The sequence below is a fragment of the Pseudophryne corroboree genome, chromosome 7, assembly GCF_028390025.1.
Source record: "Pseudophryne corroboree isolate aPseCor3 chromosome 7, aPseCor3.hap2, whole genome shotgun sequence".
Classification (NCBI taxonomy): Eukaryota; Metazoa; Chordata; class Amphibia; order Anura; family Myobatrachidae; genus Pseudophryne; species Pseudophryne corroboree.
Window position 1 is genome coordinate 71,518,171 of NC_086450.1, and position 16,142 is coordinate 71,534,312.

At 45.1% G+C, this 16,142-nt stretch overlaps 1 protein-coding gene across 4 annotated transcripts in view; it reads right to left on the minus strand.

The window, feature by feature from the left end:
* Nucleotides 1-16,142, minus strand: part of COL18A1 (collagen type XVIII alpha 1 chain) — a 333,914-nt gene that overhangs the window by 59,275 nt on the left and 258,497 nt on the right. For 3 of the 4 annotated variants that reach the window (XM_063933311.1, XM_063933308.1, XM_063933310.1), the window contains 12 exons: nt 15,790-15,948; nt 10,516-10,569; nt 6,718-6,762; nt 6,553-6,624; nt 5,239-5,376; nt 4,113-4,169; nt 3,819-3,845; nt 3,530-3,565; nt 2,378-2,440; nt 1,587-1,622; nt 785-868; nt 606-632 (listed from right to left, as the gene is read on the minus strand). In XM_063933311.1, coding sequence (XP_063789381.1) covers nt 606-632; nt 785-868; nt 1,587-1,622; nt 2,378-2,440; nt 3,530-3,565; nt 3,819-3,845; nt 4,113-4,169; nt 5,239-5,376; nt 6,553-6,624; nt 6,718-6,762; nt 10,516-10,569; nt 15,790-15,948 — 798 coding nt within the window. The remainder of the gene's footprint in view (nt 1-605; nt 633-784; nt 869-1,586; nt 1,623-2,377; nt 2,441-3,529; nt 3,566-3,818; nt 3,846-4,112; nt 4,170-5,238; nt 5,377-6,552; nt 6,625-6,717; nt 6,763-10,515; nt 10,570-15,789; nt 15,949-16,142) is intronic. The other variant, XM_063933309.1, reaches the window with a different exon arrangement.

Sequence of the window (16,142 nt, forward strand, 5' to 3'; positions counted from 1 at the left end):
TTTAAAAAAGGTTTCCAAATAAAAGTCATGACTGAGAATCGGAAGGCATTCATTTTGCCGGCTGTCGGGATTCCGGTTCAAGATACCGACGCCAGAATCCCGACACCCCAGGAAATACTAGCAGCTGGTATCCCCACAGGGGGAATATAACCCTGTGTCAACCAAAGGTCGCCACTGGGCCCAAAGCACGGTGACCGCAGCGAGCCATGAGGGGACACCCTGTGCTTGCCGGCGGTATTCCAGCTGTCTGGATCCTGGCGGTCAGGAGACCAACGCCGGGATCCTGACAGCTGGAATTAACCCTCGTATTTCTCACACCCGTTTTTGCAGGAGAACAGACAGGATCTGGGATAAGTTCCCCTATCCATGTGCTTTTGTGAGCGTGGGCACAAAACTATGTCACTTATCTGGGATTCATGTTCTCCTTCTCTGTAGGATATACCAACCACTCACATTCTACCTATCATTTATTTAGCACATCCCAGAAAGGGATAGCTAGAATCTGATAGGTTGCAAGATCTCCACTTGTCCTCTTTAGAAAGTTTGATAAATATCCCCCAAAGTAGTAATGTATCATTTTATGATCACAGCTCAGAGCCACTCACCTCTCCATTACCTCCTCCAATTATTTCCTAAAAAATAAAATAAAACAAAGAGAAATAATTAGAAATAGACAGGTTCTCCAATGTGCAGATGAAAAATACCCCAACAAGATGGCGGAAAAACTGAAGACGGAATGTAGAAGCAGAAGCATCAGTGCAGCAACAGATAGTAATTGGCTTACTGTGCTCTCTCTTGATCTGTAAATGATTTGACCAGGAGGTCCAGGTGGACCAGGAAGTCCAGCTCCATCACGGCCAGGTTCCCCCTGCAAACAGGATTACATGTTGTGACTTCACAGCCACTGTCACATGGACAGGAAAGGGGTGAGGATCTGTTCCCATGTAGTCACCTTACACATGTGGGCATAGGGTTTTGGTTTTTTTTTTTATACTCCATAGTCCCAAATCAGTCCCATATTTCATATTTATAACTTAGTCCCATATTTCAGTCTAAAGGCGGGTACACACTAGTGGATATATCTGCCGATCAATTGATCGGCAGATATATCTATGGACGGATCGGGCAGTGTGTTGAGCATACACACTGACCGATCCGTCGGGGACTGATGTCATGAACTGGGCGGGCGTGTACAGTTCAGCTGTCAATCACTGCCGGCTGCCGCAGCTTGTGTACGGGTGGTCGCCCGACCGCCCGTACATACACAGCGACGCGCCAATATATTGGTAGATATATTGGCCGTTGGCTGTGCTGCGGGGCCGACGCGATACGTCTGTGAACGACAGAGTTCCGTACACACTGGCCGACGGACCCGCAATATATCGGCCGTTCAAGAGATCCGTTCAATATCGGCCAGTGTGTACCCACCTTTAGTCACCAAGAAAGACTTCATCCAACATCTGCTAACTACATGTCACTCATTCCCAGGACATAACAGAAGACAGTCCACTATTGCTGTTACTGTATTACCCTGAGAGGAGCCAGACTGGACATATATATAATATCTGATTATCCATTACACTCACCCGTTCACCTTGATCTCCTTTATCTCCCTTTGGACCCTGTAGAAAAAAAATATTTTTCAGATGATAGTCTTTAAATGATGTTCTTATTGTCTGCTGTAGTGGTATGGTAGGAACAACTGAACGACAAGGAAAATGAGTATAGGTAGAAATAATGTAACAGACAGAGTGCAGTAGAACAGAAAGCACAGAAGAAGAAAACAATAGAATGTGTATAATAGAGAGCACTGGGCTCTCTATTATACTGATAATACATTATTATTATTATTATAATACATTATTATTATAATTTATTTGTATGGTGCCAGAAGGGTCCTGCAGCACCCTACAAAGTACATAAATAAATTCATGGGACTGTGATAGTAGATGACTGAATAAAATGTGCACAATTTGTGGTGGACGGTGTGGGAATAGTATCACAGTAGTAACGGCTGCAGTTATTTAGAAACCGGGAACTAGTTGCCTGTAAGTAAAAATGTGCTATGCCTATAATGCATCTACTCAGTTGTATCTGGTTCCTGCAAACAATGAGCCTCCATCTGGTAGAGTGGACAAATATAATGTTGCTGAAAGTTTGAAGCCTCTATTTATCATCATCATTAACATGTATCGAGACAAAACGGGTAATTACATATTGCCGTCATGTACTATTATTTTATCGCCATGGCAGCTGAGCAACAATCATAGCAATATTAAAGGGATATTTATCAGTCTGGACAAACATAAGCAGCAGGTACGAAGGAAGTGAAGGCAACGATCACACTTTTATAACCAGGTTGAAAAGCTATTTTTACCTCTGGACCTGGGAATCCATCCAATCCCGGTCTGCCATCCAAGCCACCTGGTCCCCGATCTCCCTATAGCAGAAGGAATTGAAAAAGAGAAATTAAATAATAGCCAACACCTCTTTAATATTATTAGATTATTCCATATTTGTCAACTAGTAGATTCCGTTAACCTCTTATTTACTGTCTTTAGGGGTTCATGTACTAAAGCCTTGGAGAGATAAAGTGGAGAAAGATAAACTACCAACTAACCAGCTCCTGTTATTCTTCAAACACATCCTGTAACATGGTGGAGCTGGCTGGCTGGTACTTTATCTCTGTCCACTTTATCTCTCTCCAAGGCTTACTACACAGATCCCTTTCCTCACATTACAGATGACGAGATAAGAGCAATTAGATTGGGAATTCAATTAAAATATTGCTGAATTCACAAATACAAATTAATGACAAGATTTTGATATCTAGTCAGTGACTGACATCAGTGAAGATATTTTTGAAGACGTGAAACAGAAAAGTGTAATACATATTTATTCCATAGATGAGTAACCGGGTATGGAGTGCTTCTTTTACATACAGTACACATCTGGTTATACTATAAACTATTCATGGCCACGTGCTCTCTAGCAGTAGGCTGCTATTTTATGAAGGAGTTACTTGAAAAGTTTGACAGGTAGAAAAGGTCGCCACAGTCAAAACGTCAACATGGAAATGGTCGACACAAAAATGGTGTACTTTTTTTTTTTGGGGGGGGGGGGGGGGGAGAGGGCTGCCATCTGCCATTTTAAACCACATGTGACCCCAATTAGTGTATCGCTTCACTCACCATGCTTCGGGCAAGGTTACTATTCCTAATTGTAGTCCATGTGGATGGTACATGATGAAAATGTTGAAAAAAAACCCAACAAACCGCGTGTCGACCCTAGGTGCGTGGACAATTGTTATGTCGACCATTTGAACCCGGCGCCCTTTTGTACCTATCGACCTTAAACACTGTCTAACTTTTACATGTCAACTTTTTGTACATATCAACCTAATACATGTCGACCATATGGGGTTGACCTATGATCCGGATCCCATCAGTTACTTCCTAACAGGCCTGCAATGGAATGTCAGTCACTCAACCCATTTGTACAACTGCAGTCACATTGAATTATCTGTTACCTTTAGTCCCGAAAACCCTGGATTTCCTTGGTCTCCCTGAAGTAAAAAAGCAGATGTGTATTAATATTCTCAATCTGTAATGTAGCTACAGACACAACAATTTACTGATGCGCAATTCACATACGATATTCTTCTAACTTATAGGGTAAGCTTTAATCAATACGAAACATGATAAACTCTGAGACAAACGCGCCAGGCCAATCCAGTAGTACACAGACAGGCAAAATCATCATCCAGACTGCTCACACACTACTAAGCACACACACGAGAATATAGTAAGAAGTCCAACCTTTTGCCCAGGGATTCCTTGTATACCCTGATAAAGAGAACGTTTAGATATTTTAGTCAATACTAAGGATAAACTTCTGCTTATCTTACGTTACATAAACTAAAACCGTTTCACGTGTCAAATCTTATGTAGAAAATGACATTTATTGAAGCTCTATATTACAATTCATAAACAATTAATCACAGAAAAATATTAAGTTGATTTTTACATTTTGTCCACTTTAAGAAAGAAAACAATAAGGGTCTGTAATTAGAACGACCAATTCCCTGACAGACAAAATATTGCTGTGATTACCTGTGAAACCTGTGACCCTCGACCGCCATAACCAACTCCAGAACCTTCCATGTCATCCTGGAACAAAGAGAATAGAGTGTCACCGTCATGACAAGAAAGTAATGAAGCTATTATAGCAAGATACTGTATTGTACTTCATGTCTGCTCTGCTTGCTCTTTCGTTCTGCATCTTTAACTTTGTACTTTAGTCCTGAGATTGGCCCGCTCAACACAGCTTAGCATCCATGGTGAATCGTATTTTGAGGAGCCCCCCATAGGCTCTTGTGTGACTTGATGGATATAAGTGACACGTGACGGGTTTTTCAAAAATATTAATCACCCCTTCGATAAAAATCTTATACAGCACTATTGCTGGTGTCTTAGAAGAGTAAAACGCGTGCATGAAACTGTTGCAGGGTATATCTATCCCTTCTAGGTGGTCCACTACTGCTGCTGAAGAGGGTTGTGCAGGAGCTTTATGATGCGATTAAACGCAGGAATAACGACAGTGAGGTTCAGCCTCTCCGCAGCACAATACCGCAAATTGTGTCCTTGTATCATGGTGGGCGGTGCAGCAATTATGTGATACACAACAACACACCCACTGCACCTCCGACCTGGACTTCTCCAACTGGGATTTTCCAGAGGAGACTATTAAAAAACCAGCAAGTCACTGGCATATTAATAGTGGGTGCAAAGTGTGCGGTGCACATTGGTCCCCCCTGGCACAAACTACACCCATGTTTTTTTTAATACTTACCCTCCAGAGTCCTGCACCAGCAGCAGCGCTTCACAAATCACCAGGAAAATGGTGCAGCAGACATTTTCCCTGTGTTTCACAGTTTCACGCAGGCGCAGTAGGGAAATCACTGGGAAAATGGGCGCTGCGCTATTTTCCCAGAGACCTGCTCATGCGCACTAGACTTTAGGACAGCGCTAGGGTCACCTAGCTACAGAGCTACCTGCTAGAGAGGAGGTGGCCCAGACTGAGCCTGCACATAGGTCTCCTCCTCTCTAAATGTGCCACTGCAGCAAGTACAGTATGTATTAATTGCATTCTCTAATTTGGTTAAAGCCATGTAAGCTTCATTGTCATCCTGCAATCACGGGCTAATATAACCTCTTTGACTATTATTTTAGTACTTACAAATCCAACTGCAAATCCACGTGCTGGACCTGGAGGTCCTGGGGGACCGGGCAATCCACGTGGTCCAATTGGTCCAGGAAGCCCAGCAAACCCTGTTTCTCCATTGACACCTGGAACTCCAGGTTCCCCAGTACTGCCCTGTAAGAAAGTAAAAATGATTATAGTACATTAAATAGGGTCCACTACTAGGGCGGTGCGGCCGGTGCTGCCACACACAGCACACAATGCTCTGGGGGCAGAAAAAGTGTAAAATGCACATTATTGTGATATATAATTGCCGGGCACTGTAATCAGCAAACGCTCTGAGTGGCTGAAGAGAAGCTCTTTGCAGGATGCAGAAAGATTTGGTTATTATAAACCATAATAAATATGTTTCAAACAAATGTGTAGGCAGTTCTGTAAACTGTTTTCAAAAACATACAGTATAGCATTCATTTTAAATAGGTTCTGTATGCTAGTCTTTTTATTCTGTTGAAGTTATTTGGTTGTACACAAGTGTTTTACAAAAAAACAAAAACAAAAAAACATAGTAATTGTTCAGTGAAGACAAAGACCCATGTCCATTCTAAATCATATCTGACGCTCAGCTCCTGCCTTGCAGAAGAGTATATCTGTGCAAAGGAGAGGTCAGCATCCACTAGGGGGCACTACGGTACACACAAGTGCAGTCCTCTGTGTTCTTTCTGACTTTGTACTGTAAGATGCTGAGAATGTCTTCTGTCTTGAATTTTCATGTTTGTATCAACACCACATTTTTGCACTTTTGATTTTGTAATTTTTGTTACGTTGGGATTAATAAACCCTTCATCATTTTCCCGCCCCTGTTGCAAAAGTCACAAAATAATCCCCCTTGCAACACACACACAAAAAAATAATCCATTAATGAAAGGGTTGAGTTCAATGAGCCACGAGAACTGCTGGAACGTTTTCCTGTGCTCAGAGAATGATCTCTGTGGTAGCCTTTCAAAGACGGTTTTATATGCAGCTAATTGAATCTCGTCCAAAGCATCACACACAACAACCTACGGAGATGCACTTCAGGTTATGCTACAGGGTGCGTTCCTTTTGTACTGCATGCCAGGACAGTGGTCATTTAGTTTTGACAGCCAATGCCATTGGCCTTCCAGATGGCAATCCGATAAAAAGCACACATAAGGGTCAATCTCCTATGCATGCTGGGTAAAAAAGCACACACAAGGGTCAATCTCCTATGCATGCTGGGTAAAAGTCGGGATCAACTTCCTACACTCCATGCTGGTAGAACCAAACACGGCATCAAATTACAGTGCATGCTGGGAGTTTGGCGCCTGTTACCTGGGAAACTGCCTCATGGGAAAATTGAGCGAGAATCTCCCTTAGATAGGAGGGGATGGGAGGCAATTTGTTCTGTGAGACATTGAAAATATTTCTGAGGAAAATATTCAGATTGAAGTGCTGAAAACTCTAAATTACTCAGACACACACAAATGCGTAACTTACTTTTTGACCAGGAGCTCCGGGAAGTCCAATATCTCCATCCTCACCCTAGACAGTAATCAAATACATGGATCACATTAGTTTTAAAGGAATAACACGTTTGAGATGAATACATAAGGCAAACAGGATCTGCTTGCAGATTTGCAAGTGTGTTTTACATAATGCTAGTGACATTTTCCGAGAGTTCTGTAATCCTGGATTATTTTTTATCTGATCCAAGGTGATATTAATTTATATTTTCAATCAGAGCAAAAAACATGTTTGGCACGCATTTCTATAGCATGCACTAGGAATGTAGATGGAATTAAAAAATATATATTTTATTGAATACAGGGAACCTTCTAATGACAGACTGATAATATTTATTTTATAGACTGCAATGTGCTATATTTGATATTATAGTAATAGCTTTTGTTAAAAGAATCTGATTCTAGTGTATCAGAGAGGCAGGTGAGCTGTTAGGAAACAAGGGTCTGCTGGCCCGTCAAATGGTTTCACTCTGGTGGCAGGAAGTATAAATAAAGAATATAGATAAAACAGTAACATCCATTATGGGGGGCAGGATATTTTACGTCAGTCTTAAATGTACAATAAAAAGACCCATAGTTCTATTTTGTCAATATACCCCTGATAACCACTATCCCTATATTAACTCTATGGGGCATAGGCACTAATCCTTGGAGAGAGATAAGGTGTAGGGAGATAAAGTACCAGCCACTCAGCTCCTAATTGTCATGTTACTGTATTTGAGAGTTTTTTTGTTCTTCTTAATATAATGAAACCTAGCTTATTTTGCTATCAAAAGTTTACAAGTGTATGTATGCCAGACATAAACCTGGTGTGTGCATTATCTCTGCGGAGCTACATGCACTCTGCGATTCATCCAACTTTGCACAGGTGAGCCACTGTTTTTCATTGTGATTATACACCCACATTTTAAAAATAATATATAATATATATAATACATGGCCCCAGCACAGTGTTTCAAACACACTTTCCAGCAGTAGCACCGGACAGGTATCAGTCCACTCTTTTCTCTCTGTGCTCTCTTAACGGTGAGCAACCATATATACAGTCACTGGTGAATTCAACCAACAGCAGAAGCACACTGCGCTCTGAAGGATATGCCCTCATACTCTCATTGATCATTCAATGCCCAAGTGGCAAACAACCAACAGTAGAAGTGGCACATATCATACGATGAGCTTCTTCATTCATTCTGTCCTTCCTATTAGCTAGCCATGATGTATAACCTAATGTAATGGATAAGATTAGAAGTAATGGTATTACTGCATTAAGTCCAGGATGCATAGAAATGACAGATGTGTCCTCAGTGATCTTTGCTGCAGTCACGCCAAACAGCCCCTCTTGGTACGCCAGGTCGCGTAAGAATCTTTCAGTGTTTGGCGGCTTTTTGGTTGAAAATGCGTCTTAGTTGCAACGAAATGCGACTAGAACACATGCGGAGACTGTGCTGATTAATTTGATATATGACACATATATATCTGTGTGCGACTGAGTCTCTCTGACCCTGTACACAAAGTGCTACAATGTAACAGCCGCAGATTTTTACAAATGGAAGTTCTGTTCTGGGAGGGATGTACTAACGGGTAAATGCGGTAAAAACCCAGGTTTTGGGGTTGTAAAAGCAATTTCTAAATGTACTAAGACCTGGATGCCAGGTTCCTGATGCAGAGGGAAACACCAGCAAAAGCTGGCATTACCCTATAGAAGCCTATGGGCTTCTTTCCACATCGGTAATATCAGAGGGATCCAATTGGAGCCCTCCCAGTATCCGCCGCGGCCGCTGCATTCAGGCACCAGCGGCCATCAAGTCCATGGACCAGCGCCATCACAAAGGGCAGCTCTTATCGGGAGAGCTTCCCTATGCAATACTAATAGCATATGTTTAGGGCTGGTGCTAGGGTGTCGCCCCCCCCCCCCCCCCCCCCCTGCAAACTATAAATTTGCGCGCTCCCATACTTTACAAAGGGACAGCGCACATAATGCCCCCTGTAGCAGTGACGCTTATACACATAATGCTCCCTTTAGTAATGCCGCTTACACACGTAACGCCCCCTGAAGCAGTGACGCTTACACATGTAACACCCACTGTACCAGTGACGCATACACACATAACGCCCCTTGTAGCATTGACACTTACACATGTAACACCCCCTGTAGCAGTGACACTTACACACGTAATGCCCCCTGTAGTAGTGACGCTTACACACACAACACCCCCTGTACCAGTGACGCTTACACACGTAACGCCCCCTGTACCAGCGACGTTTACACATGTAAAGCCCCCAGTAGTAGTGATGCTTGCACACGTAACGCCTCCTGTAGTAGTGACGCCTGCACACGTAACGCCACCTGTAGCAGTGACGCTTGCACACGTAACTCCCCCTGTACCAGTGACGCTTTCACACGTAACGCACCCTGTAGCAGTGGCGGTTATACAAGACGCCCCTGTAGCAGTGACACTTACACATGTAACGCCCCCTATAGTAGTGCGCTTACACATGTAACACCCCCTGTAGCAGTGACACTTACACACTTAATGCTCCCTGTAGCAGTGACGCTTGCACAAGTAATGCCCCCTGTAGTAGTGACGCTTACACACCACACAACACCCCCTGTACCAGTGACGCTTACACACGTAACGCCCCCTGTACCAGCGACGCTTACACACGTAAAGCCCCCAGTAGTAGTGATGCTTGCACACGTAACACCCCCTGTAGTAGTGACGCCTGCACACGTAACGCCACCTGTAGCAGTGACGCTTGCACGCGTAACTCCCCCTGCACCAGTGACGCTTTCACACGTAACGCACCCTGTAGCAGTGGCGGTTATACAAGACGCCCCTGTAGCAGTGACACTTACATACACTATGCAGCATATTCACACACACACCACATACATACACACACACACACACACACATACACACACACATACATATACAGATACTGTATACACACACACACACACACTTTCACTCACTCACTCACTCTCTTTCCAGCCACTTACATAAGGAAGTCTGTTAGCTCATCCTCCTGTGTTGCAGGCTGCAGCCTGACCACGTGTAGCTCTGCCCCCTTTTCCCATGTAGCTCCACCCCTTTAGGGCCGCACACTGCACTCTGTGAGTCTGTGACAGGGGAGGGGAGAGGAGGCTTCATGCTGCCGCGCCGCTGCCTGTGTTAGACTATGACAGGCACAGCAGCAAGCATCAGCAGCAGGGACATTTGCTCAGCACAGGGATACTGAGCAGGGAGAGCGCCTCTCCTTCCTGGCGCCTCCCTGCACTGCATCCCTTTGCTGAGCGGTTAGCGCCGGGCCTGCATATGTTAGTACATATGCAATTAGTATTGGCGCGATGTGTGGCGAAATGTACTGCGAGAGGTTGGTGCATTCCACCCTCTGTCACACACAATATACAAGTGTCATATCAAATTAATCAGCATGCAACTAAGACGCATTTTCAGCTCATATGACGGTGACTTTCACAATGCATCACATGTATGCCTACTGCTGCAGAGCTACTGTATGTATCACGTATGCACCATTCATTTGGAGAGCGAGAAAGCGGCAGTTAAAGTTCTCATATTCTATGTTTTGAATAAGTTAAATATCAATCACAGTAGTAGCTGTTGCTGCATCACTACTTTATTGTATGGATAGTGCAGACTAAATATCCCTCCTGCTTCCACCTGTGTGTGGAGTATAAATCATCAGGGGTTCCCAAAGACAATCTGATCATATAATAATATCACAGAAATATATACAAACATCTTACCCGCTCTCCAGGAACGCCTGAGGTCCCTGGGACTCCATCTTTTCCAGGGATGCCCTAATAATAAAATCACACAACACAGTTTGCCTTGCGCTCCCACAGGTGGTACAGTCACACATACAGTAAGTACTTCCAGCATGCAGTCACTATACGGTAGGTAGGAATCTCAAGACCGACCTTCTGGGTTGAAATACAAATGTTGGGTTGAATAAAATGAAACTGAATGCACAATGCAGTGTAGTAGGATGCAAGGTAAATATCATGGGCTGTAACCCCTAGCAACCAACTAGATATCCGTTCTCATCATTCCAGAGCAGAGATAACTGCAACCTGTAATGAGGGGCTGCAGGTGGGGCCCAGATTCTGGTTTTGGGTTTCCCTGATTATAACATATAAATACAGTCTATTGATAGCCACCTGTGTGGGGTCTCAGGATAATGGCGCATTGATACTAAAGCCGGGTACACATCAACGCCTACGTCGGGCAGTATGTACCCATGATTGCACGCTCCCACGAGTCGCTAGCAATGTCTTCTGGTTGGCCCAGCTGCAGGGCCTATGGAAGATATCGCTAGCGACCTAGTGCTATGTAAATGAAGGACGCCAATATGTCGTTCCTTCCATCTGACTTGTATGGCCAATTCCCGCTGGCCTAATGCTGGGGACACACCAGAGCGATGTGTACCCAGCCGATATTGCGGGCGACGGGACTCTGCACCAGCAAGTGCATACACACTTGCCGATGCAGGGAGGGGCGACAGAGTGATGGGCAATGTCATGTTGCATTCCACACCATGGCACTGCTAGCGATGTTTTCTGACTGACCCTGCAGCAGAGCCAACCAGAAGACATTGTTAATGACGTGCATACTGGGCATACACACCAAATGATCCAGCTGATATATAGTTCCGATTCAGCCGGAAGAGACATAGGGGTATATGCAATTGCGGTCGAATTCCCGAAATTGTCGAATTTCGGGTCATTTTCGACCAAAAAAAAAAAATCGCCTATGCAATTCAGTGCTTTCCGACCAAAAAACGGACTTTCAAAATTCGACTTTTTGAAATTCGACTTTTTGCAAATTCGACTTTTTGCAAATTCGACTTTTCTGCAATGATACAAGTGCTGCAATTCGACCAAAGCATATTCAATTCAAGTTTGGAAATTCGACAGCAGTGCTTTTAGACAGCAAATTCGTCATTTTCAATCCGCCACACTTTGGAGGGTGAAAACAAATAAAAAAATTTTAAACATGTTTTTTTTTTGTGTTTTTTTTTTGGGGAATAGCAGATCTATTTATATTAGAAGGGATTAGGTACTTTTTTTTTTTTTTTTGGAGGCACAAATATTATTTATATATTTTTTAAAATATTTTTTTTTTTTTTTTATGCTGGAACGGTGAAATCATCAAAAAAAATGGCGTGGGGTCCCCCCTCCAAAGCATAACCAGCCTCGGGCTCTTCGAGCTGGTCCTGGTTCTAAAAATGCGGGGAAAAAATTGACAGGGGATCCCCCGTATTTTTAAAACCAGCACCGGGCTCTGCGCCTGGTGCTGGTGCCAAAAATACGGGGGACAAAAAGAGTAGGGGTCCCCCGTATTTTTAACACCAGCATCGGGCTCCACTAGCTGGACAGATAATGCCACAGCCGGGGGTCACTTTTATGCCGTGCCCTGCGGCCGTGGCATTAAATATCCAACTAGTCACCCCTGGCCGGGGTACCCTGGGGGAGTGGGGACCCCTTCAATCAAGGGGTCCCCCCCCCCCCAGCCACCCAAGGGCCAGGGGTGAAGCCCGAGGCTGTCCCCCCCCATCCAATGGGCTGCGGATGGGGGGGCTGATAGCCTTTTGTGATAATAAAAAGATATTGTTTTTTCCAGTAGTACTACAAGTCCCAGCAAGCCTCCCCCGCAAGCTGGTACTTGGAGAACCACAAGTACCAGCATGCGGGAGAAAAACGGGCCCGCTGGTACCTGTAGTACTACTGGGGAAAAAATACCCAAATAAAAACAGGACACACACACCGTCGACAGTAAAACTTTATTTCATACGTCGACACACACATACTTACCTATGTTCACACGCCGACATCGGTCCTCTTCTCCATGTAGAATCCACGGATACCTGAAAAGAAAAGATCAATATACTCACCTCAGCCATGGTCCAGAGATAAATCCACGTACTTGGCAAAAAAACAAACCGAACACCCGCTCCATGCCGGACTGAAAGGGGTCCCATGCTGACACATGGGACACCTTTCCACGAATGAGACCTGTCAGTGACAGCTGTCACAGAAAGGTCTCTAAGCCAATCAGGAAGCGCAACTTCGTTGCGCTCACCTGATTGGCTGTGCGCTGTCTGTACTGTGACAGCACATCGCAAAGCCGCTCCATTACTTTCAATGGTGGGAACTTAGCGGCTAGCGGTAAGGTCACCCGCCGGTCAGCGGCTGACCGGCGGGTGACCCCACCGCTACCCGCAAAGTTCCCACCATTGAAAGTAATGGAGCGGCTTTGCGATGTGCTGTCACAGTACAGACAGCGCACAGCCAATCAGGTGAGCGCCACGGAAGTAGCGCTTCCTGATTGGCTGAAGGGACGTCAGTGACAGGAGTCACGTGATGTCCCGGCATTCGGGAGAAAGGGGTCTGATGTGAAAGCATTGGACCCCTTTCTAGTCCGGTATGGAGCGGGTTTTTGCGTTTTTTTTTTTTTAAACAAGTACGTGGATTTTACTCTCTGGACGTGGATTTATCTCTGGACGCTGGAAGGTGAGTATAATTTTTTCACAGGTACCCTCGGATCGTCGGAGACCGTGGCAGTCGGCGTGTCAACATAGGTAAGTATGTGTGTGTCGGTAGTGTGTAATAAAGTTTTACTATCAAGGTGTGTGTGTCCTGTTTTTATTTGGGTATTTTTTTCCCAGTAGTACTACAGGTACCAGCGGACCCGTTTTTCTCCCGCATGCTGGTACTTGTGGTTCTCCAAGTACCAGCTTGCGGGGGAGGCTTGCTGGGACTTGTAGTACTGCTGGAAAAAACAATATCTTTTTATTATCACAAAAGGCTATCAGCCCCCCCATCCGCAGCCCATTGGATGGGGGGGGGGACAGCCTCGGGCTTCACCCCTGGCCCTTGGGTGGCTGGGGGGGGGGGGACCCCTTGATTGAAGGGGTCCCCACTCCCCCAGGGTACCCCGGCCAGGGGTGACTAGTTGGATATTTAATGCCACGGCCGCAGGGCACGGCATAAAAGTGACCCCCGGCTGTGGCATTATCTGTCCAGCTAGTGGAGCCCGATGCTGGTGTTAAAAATATGGGGGACCCCTACTCTTTTTGTCCCCCGTATTTTTGGCACCAGCACCAGGCGCAGAGCCCGGTGCTGGTTTTAAAAATACGGGGGATCCCTGGCCAATTTTTCCCCTGCATTTTTAGAACCAGGACCAGCTCGATGAGCCAGAGGCTGGTTATGCTTTGGAGGGGGGACCCCACGCCATTTTTTTTTCGGGTTTTTCACGTTTTTTTACCGTTTTTTAAAATCGCGGCAAAATCCGCCAAATCGGCCGATTTTCGCCCGCGACTCTGGCGAATCCGTTTTTCATTGAATATGGTGAATTCCGGAAGCCACCTTCCGGGATTCACCTGTCGAATTGAGTCGAATTAAAAAACGGCGAAAATTGCCGCGAATTCGACCGCAATTGCATATACCCCATACTGGGCGGAGATCATTCTAGTATGAACTTGGCTTTAGGGTCCCTGAAGATAGAGGCATAGACACCTTTAGTTACAGCTGAAATAAAAGACTGAGCCCACTGGAGCATACAGGGCGAATGCCAGCTGATGTTGGACTGACTGACATTGTTCCCACTGTGATATAAAATAATTAAGCTATTGGGTTTCAATAATCTGCTGCTATAACAGGTAATACTGTATGTCCAAGGAAGAATGCATGCTTCAGTTCAGTATCTAACATGCTCAACATCAATCAGTAATCTCCAAAGGACTAGCACACAGTAAGGGTGGTCTGTGTTGGAGTAAATAAAAACAGAGCAAGCAGCCATGTACTTGGACAAACCATGCTGTAATGTAAGGGGAGCAAATACGTTTATTGTATTTGCATGTGGGGTAAATACTGGCTGCTGTTGCATGTAGCCCACAAATGCTGGGCAGCTTTATTTTTACACTGCAATTTAGATTTGTGTTTGGACACCCCCCACCCAACTCTAACTCTCTCTGCACATGTTATATCTGCCCCACCCGCAGCGCAGCATGGTATTGCCCAGGTGGACAGTTACATGCCTTACTCCCACCTCAGAATCAGATCTATACCGAGCAGCTGCCACTGTGATTGGACTGAAATCCCAAACGGGGCTTCGCTACAGACGTACCAGACTCCGCACCTGCTCAGGAGGCACCTCTGCTGTAGGCTGGGCGAGCACACATTGCAGACCCCCACATGACTGACATTATAACAGCAGCAGTGATAGTTACACCACAGCCAGGAGGACATTATAATCTTAGTAAATAGCATTTACTTCATACATATTTACACCTTAAATAACCTCCTCTACTGCATAAACTTTCTATCGGCAGATGTTGGCTCGAATGACATCATCACACAATAACCTTACCTACTAAATATTAACTAACTTATCTAGAAATAACGACACAGGCCACTGAAATGCCATTAAAATCGGTCAACCGTTATTTATTTATAATACTTAAACTAGGTATGGTGGCAATAAGAATGAACGGCCAGATCATCAGTGACATGACGTCTTATTGCCGCTATACATGTCCACAACATGACCTTATTTATCTCATAGGCTACGCCAATAAATGCTGAGGCTCCAACTCTCTCCCCAATAGTGCCGGCCAGACAGCCAAGCACAATGACCCCCGGTAAGGAAGGCCAGAGTATACAATGTACTGGGCAAAGAGCGCACCTCCAAACAGCAGCGCAATAGCCGCTGTACTGCCGTTCATTCCCGCCACATATAGGTTCACAAATCCCAACCGGCAAAGAAAAAGAAAAAACGGGTGGGGAAAAAAGGTGCCTTGGGGAGGGAGGGTGGGAAATCTAAAGAGAAAGATGATACTCCTTCCTCACACAAAATGTCCACTAGCTCCTCCCTAAACACTCCCACTATTCTAAGTGCTTCCTGTCCCCAAACGTATTAACCGTTTAATTACCGCTTGCGCTTATTTAGCACTCGCTCTTCATTCCATGCACTCTCTTATTGCACCCCGCTAGGTAACCCCGCAGAACATTAGACATTACCGGAAGACCAGGGGGGCCGGGGTTTCCATCCGTTCCGGGGCGACCAGGTAGACCAGGGGGACCTGGTAATGTCGTGGTGTTCGTTCCAAACTGTCCTGGTACACCTGGTAATCCGGGTACGCCAGGAGGACCCGGTGGACCAGGCAAACCAGGTGGTCCCTGAAAATGAGACAGACAAAAGATGAGAACTTTATATCAGACGGCAGCCTCAGGCGATATGCCTCACTCGCTATTTGTCTCTTTCTACATTTCATAATTATACATCTGCTCCGGATTTCCACTGTACAGTAATACGATAATTGGGGTACAGACTCTGGGCTGGATTCTTATTTGTACGTTTTTGCACACAGCGG